Source organism: Apteryx mantelli, chromosome 37 (assembly GCF_036417845.1).
Source record: "Apteryx mantelli isolate bAptMan1 chromosome 37, bAptMan1.hap1, whole genome shotgun sequence".
Lineage (NCBI taxonomy): Eukaryota > Metazoa > Chordata > Aves > Apterygiformes > Apterygidae > Apteryx > Apteryx mantelli.
The window spans coordinates 101,444-115,847 of NC_090014.1; the positions used below are offsets into that span (position 1 = coordinate 101,444).

A 14,404-nucleotide genomic window follows, 5' to 3' on the forward strand; every position below is an offset into this window, starting at 1 on the left:
TCCCCCAAGAGCCCCCTGGCGGCGGCGGCGGGGGGGGGGGGGACGACGACGCACCGAGGAGGCGGCAGGCGTGGGCGACAGCGCGGCTCACGGGCTGGGCGAAGGAGAGGCGCAGGCGGAGGCGGCGGCGGTTGGGCAGGCGCAGGCGCAGCGGCCGGTGCTGGGGGGCGAAGCGCAGCGCGGCGTCCGCCCCCACGCCCAGCGCGTCCAGCGTGCGCCCGGGCCGCAGCAGCCACTGCCGCCGCTGCGCCCACCACAGCGCGTGGTCCGACCAGTCCCGCTGCACCCCTGCGGCGGGGAGAGGGGTTGGTGGCGACCGTTGCACCCCGAAACGGGGACCTGGGGGGTCTGGGGGTCCCATTGCACCCCGAAACGGGAACCTGGGGGGTCTGGGGGTCCCATTGCACCCCGAAATGGGAACCTGGGGGGGCTGGGGGGTCCCATTGCACCCCAAAATGGGGAATGGGGGGGCTGGGGGTCCCATTGTACCCTGAAATGGGGAATGGGGGATCTGAGGGTCCCATTGCACCCCAAAATGGGGAACGGGGGGGCTGGGGGTCCCATTGCACCCCGAAATGGGGACCTGGGGGATCTAGGGGTCCCACTGCACCCCAAAATGGGGACCTGGGGGATCTGGGGGACCCATTGCACCCCAAAATGAGGACCTGGGGGATCTGGGGGGTCCCATTGTACCCCAAAATGGGGACCGGGGGGTATGGGGGTCCCATTGCACCCCAAAATGGGGACCGGGGGGGTCCCAGCACAGCGCGTGGTCCGACCAGTCCCGCTGCATCCCTGTGGGGGGAACAGGAGTCAGGGGGACCCGCTGCACCCCAAAACGGGAACCTGGGAGGGTCTGGGGGTCCCACCACACCCCGAAATGGGACCGAGGGGTCCCAACGCACCCTGCGATGGGGACTGGGGGGGGCCACTGCGCCCCAAAATGGGGACCACAGGGGTGACGTGGGGGGGACACGGGGACCCCCAGCACCACCACGGGTCACAGGGTGACGTGGGGGGGGACATGGGGGGACACGGGGACCCCCCACGGGCAGCCCGGGAAGGACCCAGGCGTCCGGGCCCCACCCCGGGGCTATTTATGGCCTGCGGTTCCCTTATCGGCCGGGCCAGGGGGACACGGAGGGGGACACGGGGGGGACGCGGAAGGGGGGAAACGGGGGGGGGCGGAAGCGGGGGGCGCCGGCAGCCCCCCGATAAGGGCTGGGTGTCCCCAGGCCGCATCCTGCCCCGCCCCCCTGCCCCCCCCCCCCCGGCGGCCACTCAGTGCCGCGTGATGCCACGCGGGGGGGGGGGGGTGAGCCCAGGCGCCTGGGTCCTCGGGGGGGGCGGATCCAAGGCTGCCCGGACGCCTGGGCCCTCGGGACACCAATGGCGCCAAGGGCTGGAGCAGAGACCACCCGGACGCCTGGGCCCTCGGGGGGTGGATCCGAGGCCACCCGGACGCCTGGGCCCTCGGGGAGATCAGAGCAGGGATGACCCGGACGCCTGGGCCCTCAGGGGTCAGAGCCGAGGCCACCCGGACACCTGGGCACTCAGGGGTCAGATTCAAGGCCGCCCGGACGCCTGGGCCCTCAGGAAGATCAGAGCAGGGATGACCCGGACGCCTGGGCCCTTGGGGTCAAATCTGAGGCTGCCCAGACGCTCGGGGATATCAGGGCAAGGACCACCCGGACGCCTGGGCCCTCAGGGGTCAGAGCCAAGGCTGCCCGGACGCCTGGGCCCTTGGGGAGATCAGAGCAGGGATAACCCAGATGCCTGCGCTCTCAGGGGTCAGATCCAAAGCCACCCGGACGCCTGGGCCCTCAGGGATCGGATCCAAGGCCACCCGGACGCCTGGGCCCTCGAGGGTCAGAGCCAAGGCTGCCCGGACGCCTGGGCCCTTGGGGAGATCAGAGCAGGGATAACCCAGATGCCTGCGCTCTCAGGGGTCAGATCCAAAGCCACCCGGACGCCTGGGCCCTCAGGGATCGGATCCAAGGCCACCCGGACACCTGGGCCCTCGGGGGTCAGATCCAAGGCCACCCGGATGCCTGGGCCCTCAGGGGTCAGATCCAAGGCCACCCGGACGCCTGGGCCCTTGGGGGTCAGATCCAAGGCCACCCGGACGCCTGGGCCCTCGGGGAGGCTGGAAGCACCAGGGATGCAGGAAGGGGGCGGCGGCGCCGGATGCCTGGGCCCGCGGCAGCGGGGAGGGACGGGACGGGATGGGACAGGGATGGACTCACCAACGGTGTCGACGATGAGGAGCATGAGGCCGCCGACGTGGAGGTCGCCGGTGACGCGGAGGGCGAGGGCGCGGGGGGGCGCGGGGGGGCCCTGCTCCACCTCCACCCGCAGCTCGAAGGAGCCGTCGATGGCTTCGCCGCTCGCCGTCTTCAGCCCCGCCATGGCGCCGGGGCCCCGCGCGGCACCGAGCCCTGCGGCACCCGCACGCCTGGGTCCCCGCTGCTGTCACCGCCGCCCCGGACGCCTGGGCCCCTGACGCTGCTGCTGCCGCCCCGGACGCCTGGGTCCCTGCCGCTGCCGCTGCCCCGGACGCCTGGGCCCACCCCGGTGCTCCCACCGCCGCAGAGGAAGTCGAGGAGGGGAAGGGAGACCGGCCCGGACGCCTGGGCCCCTAAGTCGTCATCCCCCTCCCTACCGCCTATCGGGGACACACCCAGATGCCTGGGCCCCTCCTGCCCCGCCGTCCCCCATTGCGTCTATCGGGGGGGGACCCGGACGCCTGGGCCCCTCCTGCCCCGTCATCCCCCATCACTTCCGTTGGGGGGAACCCGGACGCCTGGGCCCCTCCTGCCCCATCATTTCCCATTGCATCTATTGGGTGGGACCCAGACGCCTGGGCCCCTTCCCCACCATGCCATCGAGCCGCTAGATATGGGGGCCCGGATGCCTGGGCCCCTGCCCCGCCCTCCCCCATCACATCTGTCGGGAGGAACCCGGACGCCTGGGCCCCTCCTGCCCCACCGTCCCCCATCGCATCTATTGGGGGGGACCCGGACGCCTGGGCCCCCGCCCTGCCCTCCCCCATCACATCCGTCGGGAGGAACCCGGACGCCTGGGCCCCTCCTGCCCCGCCATCTCCTCCTTACACCCACCGGGGGGGGGGCCCGGACGCCTGGGCCCCCCGCCCCACCACCCCTGTTAGCAGGGGAGCCCGCAGGGGGCCCGGACGCCTGGGCCCCCGATGGCGGGGGAGGCCCCAGGAGCGCAGGCGGGCCCAGGCGTCCGGGCGGGCCCCACTCACCGCGGTGCCACCTTTGTCCCCGGGGGGGGGGGGCGGGAATCGGGTCCTTCCGGGGCGCCGCGCGCAGGCCCCGGGGCGGGGCAGGAAGCGGCACCCGGACGCCTGGGCCCCCCCCCCGGACGCCTGGGCCCCTGCAGCACGCGGCACCGCGGAGGGGGCCACGCCCGCACACCCGGGCTCCTTTTTATTTGGGGCGAGAGACGCCCAATTTAGGACAAAATCACCCCCCCCACGGAGAAGCGGGGGCGGCTCCGCCCAGGGGCCCAGGCGTCCTGCCCTCCCCCCCCCCCCAACCACGTGCCAACCCTCAACTTCCCCTTGGAGCAGGGAGCCCAGGCGTCCGGGGGCCGGTCCCACCCCCCCCCCCCCCGTGCGGGAGCCGGGGAGGGGCCCAGGCGTCCGGGACCCCCCCCAGCACCCCGTGTCCCCCCCCCCCCCAAGGGGCCCCGGCGTCCGGGCGCCCCACAGACACCTCAGCTCGGCAACTGCTCCGCTTTTTATTGGGGCGCGGGGGGGGGCCGCGGCACCCCCAAAACCGAAACAACATGGTGGTGGCGGGGGGGGCACCTGGGCCCCCCCCCAACGATGTCCCCATGTCCCCCCCCCCCCCCGGGGACACCCTGCCACCCCCCTGCCCCCCTCCGGCGCGTCCCCGATGTCCCCCCCGGGGCAGCCCCGATGGCCCCGGGGGGGGAGGGGGGGGGGAGGGAGAGGGGACACCCTGCCCCCCCCCACGGGGAGGGGACGCCCCACGGAGGGGGGGGGGACACGGCGGCGGCGGCGGCGGGTGGCCCCCGGGCGGGGGACATCACCGGATGGCGATGAGGCCGACGTCCATGAGCTTCTGGATCTTCTGGGCGATGACGGGGTTCTTCAAGTGCCTGCGGGGACACGAGGGGGGGGGACATGGGGGGGGACGTCCCCGGGGTGGCATTAGGGACCTGGGGGGGGGGGGAATGGGACCCCCCTGGTGGCCTCAGGGTCCTAAGGGGACACCAGCCCCTTGGTGGCCTTGAGGACCCTGTGACGCAGGTGGCTTCCGCGTCCCAACCCCGTGGTGGCCTCAAGGACGCGTGACGTGGGGGGGGGACAGGGGGGGGGCTCGGGGCCCCCACCCCACGGCGGCCTTGGGGACGTGTGACACAGGGAGCTGCTGACGGGGGACGGGTGGCCTTGGGGACCCTGTGACGCAGGGAACAAGGTGGGGACCGGCCCTGCGGTGGCCTTGGTGGCCCGTGACACAGGGGATGGAAGTGGCCTCAGGGCCTGGGGTAGGGGGGTGAGGTGGCCTTGGGGACACGGGGATGGGGAGGGAACCAGCCCCACGGTGGCCTTGGGGACACCGTGACACAGGAACCGGCTCTGTGGTGGCCTTAGGGACACCGTGACACAGGAACCAGCCCCACGGTGGCCTTGGGGACACCGTGACACAGGAACCGGCTCTGTGGTGGCCTTAGGGACACCGTGACACAGGAACCAGCCCCACGGTGGCCTTGGGGACACCATGACACAGGAACCAGCCTTGTGGTGGCCCTGGGGACACCGTGACACAGGAACCGGCTCCGTGGTGGCCTTGGGGACACCGTGACACAGGAACTGGCTCTGTGGTGGCCTTGGGGACACCGTGACACAGGAACCGGCTCTGTGGTGGCCCTGGGGACACCGTGATGCAGCCCAGGGACACCCCAAAGGACCCCGTGACACCCCGGTGCTGCCTGTGACAGGCAAAAGGACCCCAGCAAGTGACACGGGGACACCCTGGGGGACGCTGCGACACCCCGGAGGACCCCACAACGCCAGGACAGCTGGAGGGAGACTCCACGATGGGGGTGATGGCAGGTGGCACGGGGACAACCCCAAGGAGACCCCGTGACACCCCAACCGCTCCAAAAAAGCTAGGAGCACCCTGTGACAGCGACAACACCAGGTGACACAGGAATGTTCCTAGGGAGCCTGTGTCACCCCAACAGCTCCAGGAACACTGTAGGGGACCCCGATAACGCATGGCAACGGCAGGTGACACGAGAACAAGGGATGATGCAGGGACGACCCCCGAGCCCCCAGACAGCCGGCTCCCGGCGCGCCCTGGGCCGAGGGACGAGAACAGGCGCCGCGGGGACGCCGCGACGGTGCGGGGACGCCGCCTGACGCCGCGGGGACGCCCAGCGCCCCACTCACTCGCTGAGGGCCTGCGGGTCCTTCTGCATCTGCTCGAGGATGAGGCGCATGGCCGGGTCGCTCATGATCTGCTGCACCTCGGGGTCGGCCATGGCGCGCCGCTTCACCTCCTCGGGGTTGTCGTTGCGGTTGTACTGCGCCAGCAGGCACCGCTGGTAGCCCTCCGCCGCCTCCTGCGCGGGGGGACAGCGCGCGGGGGTGACGGGAGCCCCGAGACCCCGACGGGACCCTCCCGATTCCCCCGGGAGCCCCCACGGCGCGTCAATTCCCCTCCTCACAAGCTGTTGGTGCGGTTGTACTACACACCACCGGTAGCCCTCAGCCATCTCACGTGGGTGAGGACAAGCGTGTGGCTGCTGGAAGGGTGACAGGACCCCCAAAACCCTGACAGGACCCCCCCAATCCCCCCGGGAGCCCCCATGGGGTGTCAATTCCCTTCCTTGCGGCTGTTGTTGTGGTTGTACTGCACACCGCTGATAGCCCTCTGCTGCCTCCTGTGGCTGGGGACAACACCCTGGGGTGCTGTGGGGGTGACAGGACCCCCGAAACCCCAACAGGACCCCCCAATCCCCCCAGGCACGTCGCTTCTCTTCCTCGCGGCTGTTGTTGCGGTTGTACCGCACACCGCTGGTAGCCCTGGGCTGTCTCATACAGGCGATGACAAGCACAGGGTCACCAGAGAGGTGACAGAACCCCCAAAACCATGATGGGACCCCCACAAACACCGCTTCTCCTCCTCACGACTGTTGTTGCGGTTGTACTGCGCACTGTTAGTAGCCCTCAGCCATGTGACACGGATGAGAACAAGTAGGGGGTTGCCGGAGGGGTGACAGGACCCCCCCAAAACCCCGCCGGGACCCCCCAGACCCCCCCCCCCCGCCAGGAACCCCCCGCTCACCTTACAGGCGGTGTCGAGGTCGAGGGCTTTCTGGTAGACGTCCATGGCTTTGGTGTAGTCCTTCATGGCCTCCAGCGCCGCCGCTTTCCGGGTGTAGCCCTTGACTGGGGACAGGCGGCGGCGGCGGGGGGTACCCCGTGAGCCGGGGAGGGGGGGCGCCCCGCGATTCGGGGTGGGGGGGGGGACGGGGGAGGCCCCCGCCTGCCCCACACTTACTGAAGGAGGGCTCGAGGCGGATGCACTCCTCGCAGTCCTGCGGGAGAGGGGACGTCAGGGGGGGACGGGGGACCCCAAAACTGCCCCCCCCGGGGGACGGGGGGGCCCCGAGCGTCACCCGCCGGGCGTCAGGCGGCTCCCCCACACCCAAACCAGCCGCCCGGGGACCCCCCGGGACAGCACCGGCCTCACCCCCTGCCCGCCGGCACCCCAAAACTGGCACCCAGGCACCAAAAGGGGCCCCCCGACCCCAAAAACGGCCCCGGGGTGCCCCCCCCCAATCCCCCCACCCGGCCCCGGGGTGTCCCCAGGAGCCACAGCCGTCCTCGCACCGTCCCCTCGGCACCCCAAAACCTGTTGGGCAGGACCCAGACCCCCAAAACCAGCCCCGAGGGCCCCCAAAAACACAGAGAGAAGCCCCCGGCACCCCAAACCTGCCCCCCCGAGCCCTAAAAGGAGCCGCAACACCCCCAAACCAGCCCTTGGTGTCCCCAAACCCCCCAAACCAGCTCTCGGTGTCCCCAGGACCCCCAAGATGAGCCCCGAGACCCCAAAACCAGCCCCCAGGTGCCCCCAGCACCCCCAAGATGAGCCCCCAGACCCCAAAACCAGCCCCCAGGTGCCCCCAGCACCCCCAGGATGAGCCCCAAGACCCCAAAACCAGCCCCCAGGCGTCCCCAGACCCCAAACCAGCCCCCAGGTGTCCCCAGGACCCCAGGATGAGCCCCGAGACCCCAAAACCAGCCCTTGGTGTCCCTGAGACCCCTGGATGAGCCCCAGGACCCCCAAAACAGCCCCCAGGTGTCCCCAGGACCCCAGGATGAGCCCCCAGACCCCAAAACCAGCCCTCGGTGTCCCTGAGACCCCTGGGATGAGCCCCAGGACCCCCAAAACAGCCCCCAGGTGTCCCCAGGACCCCCAGGATGAGCCCCAAGATCCCCAAACCAGCCCTTGGTGTCCCCAGAACCCCAGAATGAGCCCCCAGAGCCCCAAATTAGTCCCTAGTGTCCCCAGACTCCCAAACCAGCCCCCAGGTGTCCCCAGGACCCCCAGGATGATCCCCCAGCCCCCCCCCCCCCCCGAGCCCCCACCTTCAGCGCGAGCTGGAACTCGAGCAGTTTGGTGTAGCAGGCGGCCCGGTTGCTGTAGAGCTTGGCGTCGTTGGGGTTGCGCTTGATGGCCTCCGTGTAGTGCTTCATGGCGCGGGGGTAGTCTCCTGGGGGGGGGGGGGTCGGGGGGGGGGACACGCGGGGGGGGGGGTGAGCCGGGCCGTGGGGGGGCCCCCAACCCCCCCCCCTTCCCCTCGGGGCACCGCTCACCTTTCTGGAAACACTCGTTGCCCTTGTTCTTCTCCTCCAGCGCCAGCTCGGGGTCGATGTAGGCCAAGCGCTCCTGCTCCTTGAGGATCTTCTCGGCCTGCGGAGCGAGGGGGTGGGCGGGGGGCCCCCCCAAATCCCCGCCGGGACCCCCCCAAATCCCCCCCCGCCACTCACCTGCTGGCACTTCTTGAGCACGTCGGGCGTGCGGTGCTCGGCCAGCGACTTGTTGTAGAACTGGATCGCCTCCTTGTACCGCTCCTCCTTGAAGTAGGAGTTGCCGACGCGGGCGTAAGCCCTACGGGGACGAGGAAAGGGAATGAAAATGGGGGTCCCGGGGGGGGGTGTGTGTTTTGGGTGCCCCCCCCCCCGCGGCGCTCAGCTCACTTGGCGATCTGCCGGTAATCCTCGCGGTTCTCGCGGCCCACCTCGATGGCCTCCTCGCACAGCTCCCGGCACCGCTGGTACTCGCCCTTCTCGAAGTAGACGGCTGCGGCGCGGGGTCGGAAAAGGGAGAAGGACGACGTCAGCGTCCCCGGGGGGGGGGGGGGGGGGGGGGGCGCGTGTGTCCCCCTCCTCCCCAAAAGGCCGCCGCGGCGACCCCCGTCCCCGGCGCGCACCCGCCTGGTTGGCGATGTAGGTCATGTTGGCGGGGTCGAGGCGGCGGGCGCGGGCGTAGTGGTCCAGCGCCGCCTCGAAGCTCTTCTGGCGATACGCGGCGTTGCCCAGCTCCTTCTCCCGCAGCGCCTGGGCGACACCGGGGCGGGGGGGGGGGACACGGACACACACGCGGTGGGTGACGGCGCGGGGGCCGCCGGGACCCCCCCCCTCCTCACCCTGCGCGGCTCCTACCTGCTTCTTGTTCTCGGGCAGCTCCTCCTCCATGGGCTGCGGCTGGGGCTGCGGCTGGGGGGGGTCGCGGCGGGGGGGCTGCTGCGGCTGGGACGCGGCGGCGGGGGGCGGCGGCGGCGGGGGGGACATGGCCTCCTCCTCCTCCTCGCCGCCGCTCAGGTCCACGCCCAGCAGCACGCTCAGCGTCGTCATCACCCGCGGGTCCTGCAGCTTCCTGCGGGGGGGGGACGCCAACGCCGCCCATGGCCTCGCGCCCCCGACCCCCCCCGAAACACGGCCTGACGCCCCCCAACACCCAGCCCAAATCACCCCGGGGGCACCCAGGACCCCCCAGACCTGACCACATCCCCCCCCCCAGGGCACCCAGGACTCCACTGGGGCACCCAGGACCCCCCATACCCAACCAGATCCACCCCAAGGGCACCCAGGACCCCCCAGGAGCACCCAGGACCCCCCAGACCTGACCACATCCCCCCCCAGGGGCACCCAGGACCCCCCTGGGGCACCCAAGATCCCTGCAGGGCACCCAGGACCCCCCAGACCTGATCACATCCCCCTCGAAGGGCACCCAAGCACCCTCCAGACCCAACCAGATCCCACCCAAGGGCACCCAAGACCCCCCAAACCCGACCCGAGGGGTTCATCAGGACCCCGCAGACCCCCCCGAACCTCGCAGACCCAACCAGATCCACCCAGGATCCCCTAAAGCTGGCTAAATCCCCCTCAAATCCCCCCAGGTGCGGTTCAGGGCCCTGCTAAATCCCCCCCAAAGCCTCAGGGACCCAGCTGGATCCGCTCAGGACTCCCTGGAGCTGACCAGAGCCCCCTCAGATCCCCCCAGGGATGTCTCAGGACCCCACAGACCCCGCCAGATCCCTGCAAAACCTCAGGGACCCAGCTGGATCCACCCAGGACCCCCTTAGAATCGGCCAAATCCCGCTCTGATCTCCCTGGGATGGCTCAGGACCCTGCTAGATCCACCCCCAAAACCTCACGAACCCAGTTGGATCCACCCAGGATCCCCCTGGAGCTGACCAGATCCCCCTCAGATCCCCCCAGAGGTGGCTCAGGACCCTGCTAGATCCCCCCCAAAACCTCAGGGACCCAGCTGGATGCACCCAGGATCCCCCTGGAGCTGACCAGATCCCCCCAGAGGTGGCTCAGGATGCTGCTGGATCCCCCCCAAAACCTCACGGACCCAGCTGGATCCACCCAGGATCCCCCTGGAGCTGACCAGATCCCCCCAGAGATGGCTCAGGACCCTGCTAGATCCCCCCCAAAACCTCACGGACCCAGCTGGATCCACCCAGGATCCCCTTGGAGCTGACCAGATCCCCCTCAGATCCCCCCAGAGGTGGCTCAGGACCCTGCTAGATCCCCCCCAAAACCTCAGGGACCCAGCTGGATGCACCCAGGATCCCCCTGGAGCTGAGCAGATCCCCCCAGAGGTGGCTCAGGACGCTGCTGGATCCCCCCAAACCTCGCGGCCCCCCCCGGATCCCCCCCCGGCTCACTCACGTGCCCAGCTCGGCGGGTTTGCTGCGCAGCTGCTCCAGCAGCTCCCGGTAGCCGGGGTCGGCGAGCAGGGCCCGCGTGCGGGGGTCGCCCTCCAGCCGCTGGTACAGGTTGGGCGCGTTGAACGGGTTCAGCAGCTTCCTCTCTGCGGGGGGGGGGGCGGCGGCGTCAGGGGGGCGCCAACACCCCCCCTCCCCAAACCCCCCCTCCGACGCCCCCCCCCAAACCCCCTGGCACCCACCAGCCAGCCTGGCCTCCACGTGGTGCAGCCCCCCCCCCTCCCCAAACGCCCCCAACCCCCCTGGCACCCACCGGCCAGCCTGGCCTCCATGTGGCACAGCCCCCCCCCAACACCCCCCCTCCCCCAAAACCCCCCCAAACCCCCCCCCAAACCCCTCGGCACCCACCGGCCAGCCTGGCCTCCACATGGCGCAGCCCCCCCCCCCCAAGCCCCCCCCCCCAAATCCCCCCCCAACCCCTCCAGCCAGCCTGGCCTCCACATGGCGCAGCCCCCCCCCTCCCCAAACGCCCCCCCCGGCACCCACCAGCCAGCCTGGCCTCCACGTGGTGCAGCCCCCCCCCTCCCCAAACGCCCCCAACCCCCCTGGCACCCACCGGCCAGCCTGGCCTCCATGTGGCACAGCCCCCCCCCAACACCCCCCCTCCCCCAAAACCCCCCCAAACCCCCCCCCAAACCCCTCGGCACCCACCGGCCAGCCTGGCCTCCACATGGCGCAGCCCCCCCCCCCAAGCCCCCCCCCCCAAATCCCCCCCCAACCCCTCCAGCCAGCCTGGCCTCCACATGGCGCAGCCCCCCCCCCTCCCCAAACGCCCCCCCCGGCACCCACCAGCCAGCCTGGCCTCCACGTGGTGCAGCCCCCCCTCCCCAAACGCCCCCCACGGCACCCACCAGCCAGCCTGGCCTCCACATGGCGCAGCCCCCCCCCTCCCCAAACGCCCCCCCCAACCCCCCCGGCACCCACCGGCCAGCCTGGCCTCCACGTGGCGCAGCCCGTCCTTGAGCTGCGCGCTGCCCGGCTCGCGCCTCAGCCCCTCCTCGTACGTCTGCTTGGCCTCCTCGAGGCGCCCCAGGAACTCGAGGGCGGCCGCCTTGCGCGAGTAGCCCTGAAACGGGGGGGGGGGGACGCGGGGGCGGTGAGAGGCGGCGGGGCCCCCCTCCCCGCGCGGACCGCGGCCCCCCCGCAGCGCCCACCTTGGCCCAGTCGGGCTTGAGCTGCAGGGTGCGGCAGGCGTCGTCGAGGGCGCGCGCGTAGTCGCCCTGGCGCGCGTAGGCGGCCGAGCGGTTGCTGAAGAGCACGGCGTTGGCGCCGTCCAGCGCGATGGCCTCCGAGTAGTGGCGCAGCGCCGCGCCGATGTCGCCCGCGCTCAGCGCCCGGTTCCCCTTCTCCTTCAGCTCCGTCACCTGCTCGCGGCGGGGGGGGGCACGGGAGCGGTGGGCGCGCGGCGAGGAAGAGAGACCCCCCCCGCTCCGGACGCGAGGAAGAGCGCGGGCTCGGCCCCGCAGGCGTCAAGGCCTCGGGCCGCTGCGGGCTCCTCCTGCTCCCCGAACCCCCCCAAAAGCCCTCGCGGCCCCCCAGGACCCCCCCTGCCAGCCCCCTGCTCCCTCAGGACCCCCTCGCCCCCCCCAGGGCCCCCCCCAGCCCCACAGGGCTCTCAGGACCCCCTCGCCCCCCCCCCCCCCCACCGGGAAGCCCCTCTTCTGCCCCACGCCCCCCCCTCAGGGCCCCCCCAGCCCCACAGGGCTCTCAGGACCCCCTCGTCCCCCCCCCCCCACCGGGAAGCCCCTCTCCAGCCCCCCACACCCCCCCTCAGGGCCCCCCCCCAGCCCCACAGGATCTGGGCAGCCCCTCGCCCCAGCCCCACATGACTCTCCTCCTCGTGACCCCCTTCTAGTCCCCCCCCCAAAGCCCCCCCCCAGCCCCACAGGAGCCCGGTGACCCCCTAACGCAGCCCACACCCCCCTCAGGACCCCCGTCAGCCCCTCAGGACCCTCGCAGACCCCTTTGCGGCCCCACAGAATCACTTTGGGACCCCTGCAAGCCCCTTAAGGCCCCTCACATCCCCCCCAGGGTCTCCGTAACCCCCCTGAGCCCCCCCCCAGCTCCCAGTGACCCCCTAACGCAGCCCCACACCCCCCTCAGGACCCCCGTCAGCCCCTCAGGACCCTCGCAGACCCCTTTGCGGCCCCACAGAATCACTTTGGGACCCCTGCAAGCCCCTTAAGACCCCTCACATCCCCCCCAGGGTCTCCGTAACCCCCTGAGCCCCCCCCCAGCCCCCCAGTGACCCCCTAACGCAGCCCCACACCCCCCTCAGGACCCCCGTAAGCCCCTCAGGACCCCTCCCACCCCCCAGCCCCCCTCCGCAGCCCCACAACGGCTCCAGGACCCCCCCAGCCCCCTCCCAGCCCCTCTCTTCAGGCTCAGGCCCCCTCAGGACCCCCGCAGCCCCCTTCCACTCCCCCTCCCCAGCCCCACGGGACCCCAACGACCCCCTAACCCAGCCCCGCACCCCCTCCGGATCCCTCCCCCGCCCCTGAGGGTCCCTTCACACCCCCCCCAGCCCCCCAGGACCCCCTCAGCCCCTTTCCTCGGGCTCGTACTCTCTCCGGGCCCCCGTAACCCCCCTCCCCAGCCCCACAGGACCCCCCTGGTCCCCCTCTGCAGCCCCACCCCCCCACCAGCACCCCCCTCCCCAGCCCCAAAGCCCCTCAGGACCCCTCCCCAGCCCCTGGGGCCCCCCCTCACCCCTCCCAGCCCCCCTCTGCAGCCCCCGCAGGCCTTCAGGGCCCCATCAGACCCTCTCCCCAGCCCCCCAGGACCCCTTCGGCCCCCCTGATCCTCTCAGCATCCCCCTGCCCAGCCCCACACACCCTTGGGACCCCCGCGGCCCCCTCAGGAACCCCACCCCCAGCCCCAGAGGGTCCCCACAGGCCCCACATGAACCCCACAGGCCCCTCCGGAGCCCCCTCCCCAGCCCCACACACCCTTAGGGACCCCCCCGGCCCCACAGGCCCCCTCCTCCCAGCCCCACATCCCCTCAGGACCCCCCCCAGCCCCTCAGGACCCCCATAGGCCCCCTCCCCCCAGCCCCACATCCCCTCAGGATCCCCCCAGCCCCACAGAACCCCCTCAGGCCCCCTCCCCCCAGCCCCACATCCCCTCAAGACAACCCGGCCCCACAGGACCCCCTCAGGCCCCCTCCCCCCAGCCCCACATCACCTCAGAACCCCCATAAGCCCCCTCCCCCCAGCCCCACATCCCCTCAGGATCCCCCCAGCCCCACAGGACCCCCTCAGGCCCCCTCCCCCCAGCCCCACATCACCTCAGGACCCCCATAAACCCCCTCCTCCCAGCCCCACATCACCTCAGGACACCCCCGGCCCCACAGGACCCCCACAAGACCCTCAAAGCCCCCCCAGCCCCTCAGAACCCCCATAGGTCCCCTTCTCTCAGCCCCACATCACCTCAAGACACCCCCGGCCCCACAGGACCCCCACAAGACCCTCAAAGCCCCCCCAGCCCCTCAGAACCCCCATAGGCCCCCTTCCCCCAGCCCCACATCACCTCAGGACACCCCCGGCCCCACAGGACCCCCACAAAACCCTCAGGGACACCCGCCCCAGCCCCACACACCCTCAGGACCCCCCCAGCCCCACAGGATTCCCTCAGGCCCCCTCCCTCAGCCCCATAACCCCTCAAGACCACCCCGGCCCCACAAAAACCCTCCCCCGGCGCCCCCCGAGCCCCCCCGGCGGTGGCCCCCGCCCCCACCTGCTCCATGGCGGCGCCGGTTCCGCTCGCTCCGCTCCCGCCGCCCCGCGCCGCCTTCTGGAACCTGCTAGAAGCCTCGCGGCCCGCCCCCCCCGCCCCCCCATTGGCCGCAGGCCCCGCCCGCGCGCACCCCCGCGCGCCCCCATTGGCCGGCGCCCGCGCCCCGCCCCGCCCCCCGCCGCCGCCCATTGGCCGCGGGGAAGGACGCCCACCCGCCGAAGGCCCGCCCCGCCTCCCCTCCCGGAAGCCGGCTCGGCCCGGCAACGAGGGGGCCCGCCCCCTTTGCCCGCCGATTGGCCCGGGCTGGCGGCGCTCACCGCCCATTGGCCCGCCCCGCCCGCCTCGCGACGCGGCGGCGGCGGCGGCG

At 72.3% G+C, this 14,404-nt stretch overlaps 2 protein-coding genes across 3 annotated transcripts in view; both read right to left on the reverse strand.

Annotated features, from left to right (window-relative positions):
- The window catches only part of FERMT3 (FERM domain containing kindlin 3), a 2,972-nt gene extending 312 nt beyond the window's left edge, over positions 1-2,660 (reverse strand). The window contains exons 1-2 of the mRNA XM_067314763.1: positions 2,247-2,660; positions 55-288 (exon numbers count right to left, since the gene is read on the reverse strand). Coding sequence (XP_067170864.1) covers positions 55-288; positions 2,247-2,409 — 397 coding nt within the window. The 5' untranslated portion in view covers positions 2,410-2,660. The remainder of the gene's footprint in view (positions 1-54; positions 289-2,246) is intronic.
- A 1,361-nt stretch (positions 2,661-4,021) lies between these two features.
- STIP1 (stress induced phosphoprotein 1) lies at positions 4,022-14,117 on the reverse strand. 2 transcript variants are annotated; one of them, XM_067314811.1, is made up of 14 exons: positions 14,038-14,117; positions 11,457-11,666; positions 11,227-11,368; positions 10,247-10,388; positions 8,729-8,942; positions 8,497-8,623; positions 8,264-8,366; positions 8,054-8,174; positions 7,880-7,976; positions 7,652-7,776; positions 6,561-6,597; positions 6,345-6,448; positions 5,447-5,619; positions 4,022-4,149 (listed from the first exon to the last, which is right to left on the reverse strand). In XM_067314811.1, exons 1-14 carry the CDS (start codon positions 14,044-14,046, stop codon positions 4,077-4,079), a joined length of 1,677 nt encoding a protein of 558 aa, XP_067170912.1. In that variant the 5' UTR covers positions 14,047-14,117; the 3' UTR covers positions 4,022-4,076. The 2 variants fall into 2 exon arrangements, with proteins under 2 accessions (XP_067170912.1, XP_067170913.1); XM_067314812.1 differs by lacking the exons at positions 11,227-11,368; positions 11,457-11,666; positions 14,038-14,117 and adding an exon at positions 10,556-10,579.
- Positions 14,118-14,404: the final 287 nt, after the last annotated feature.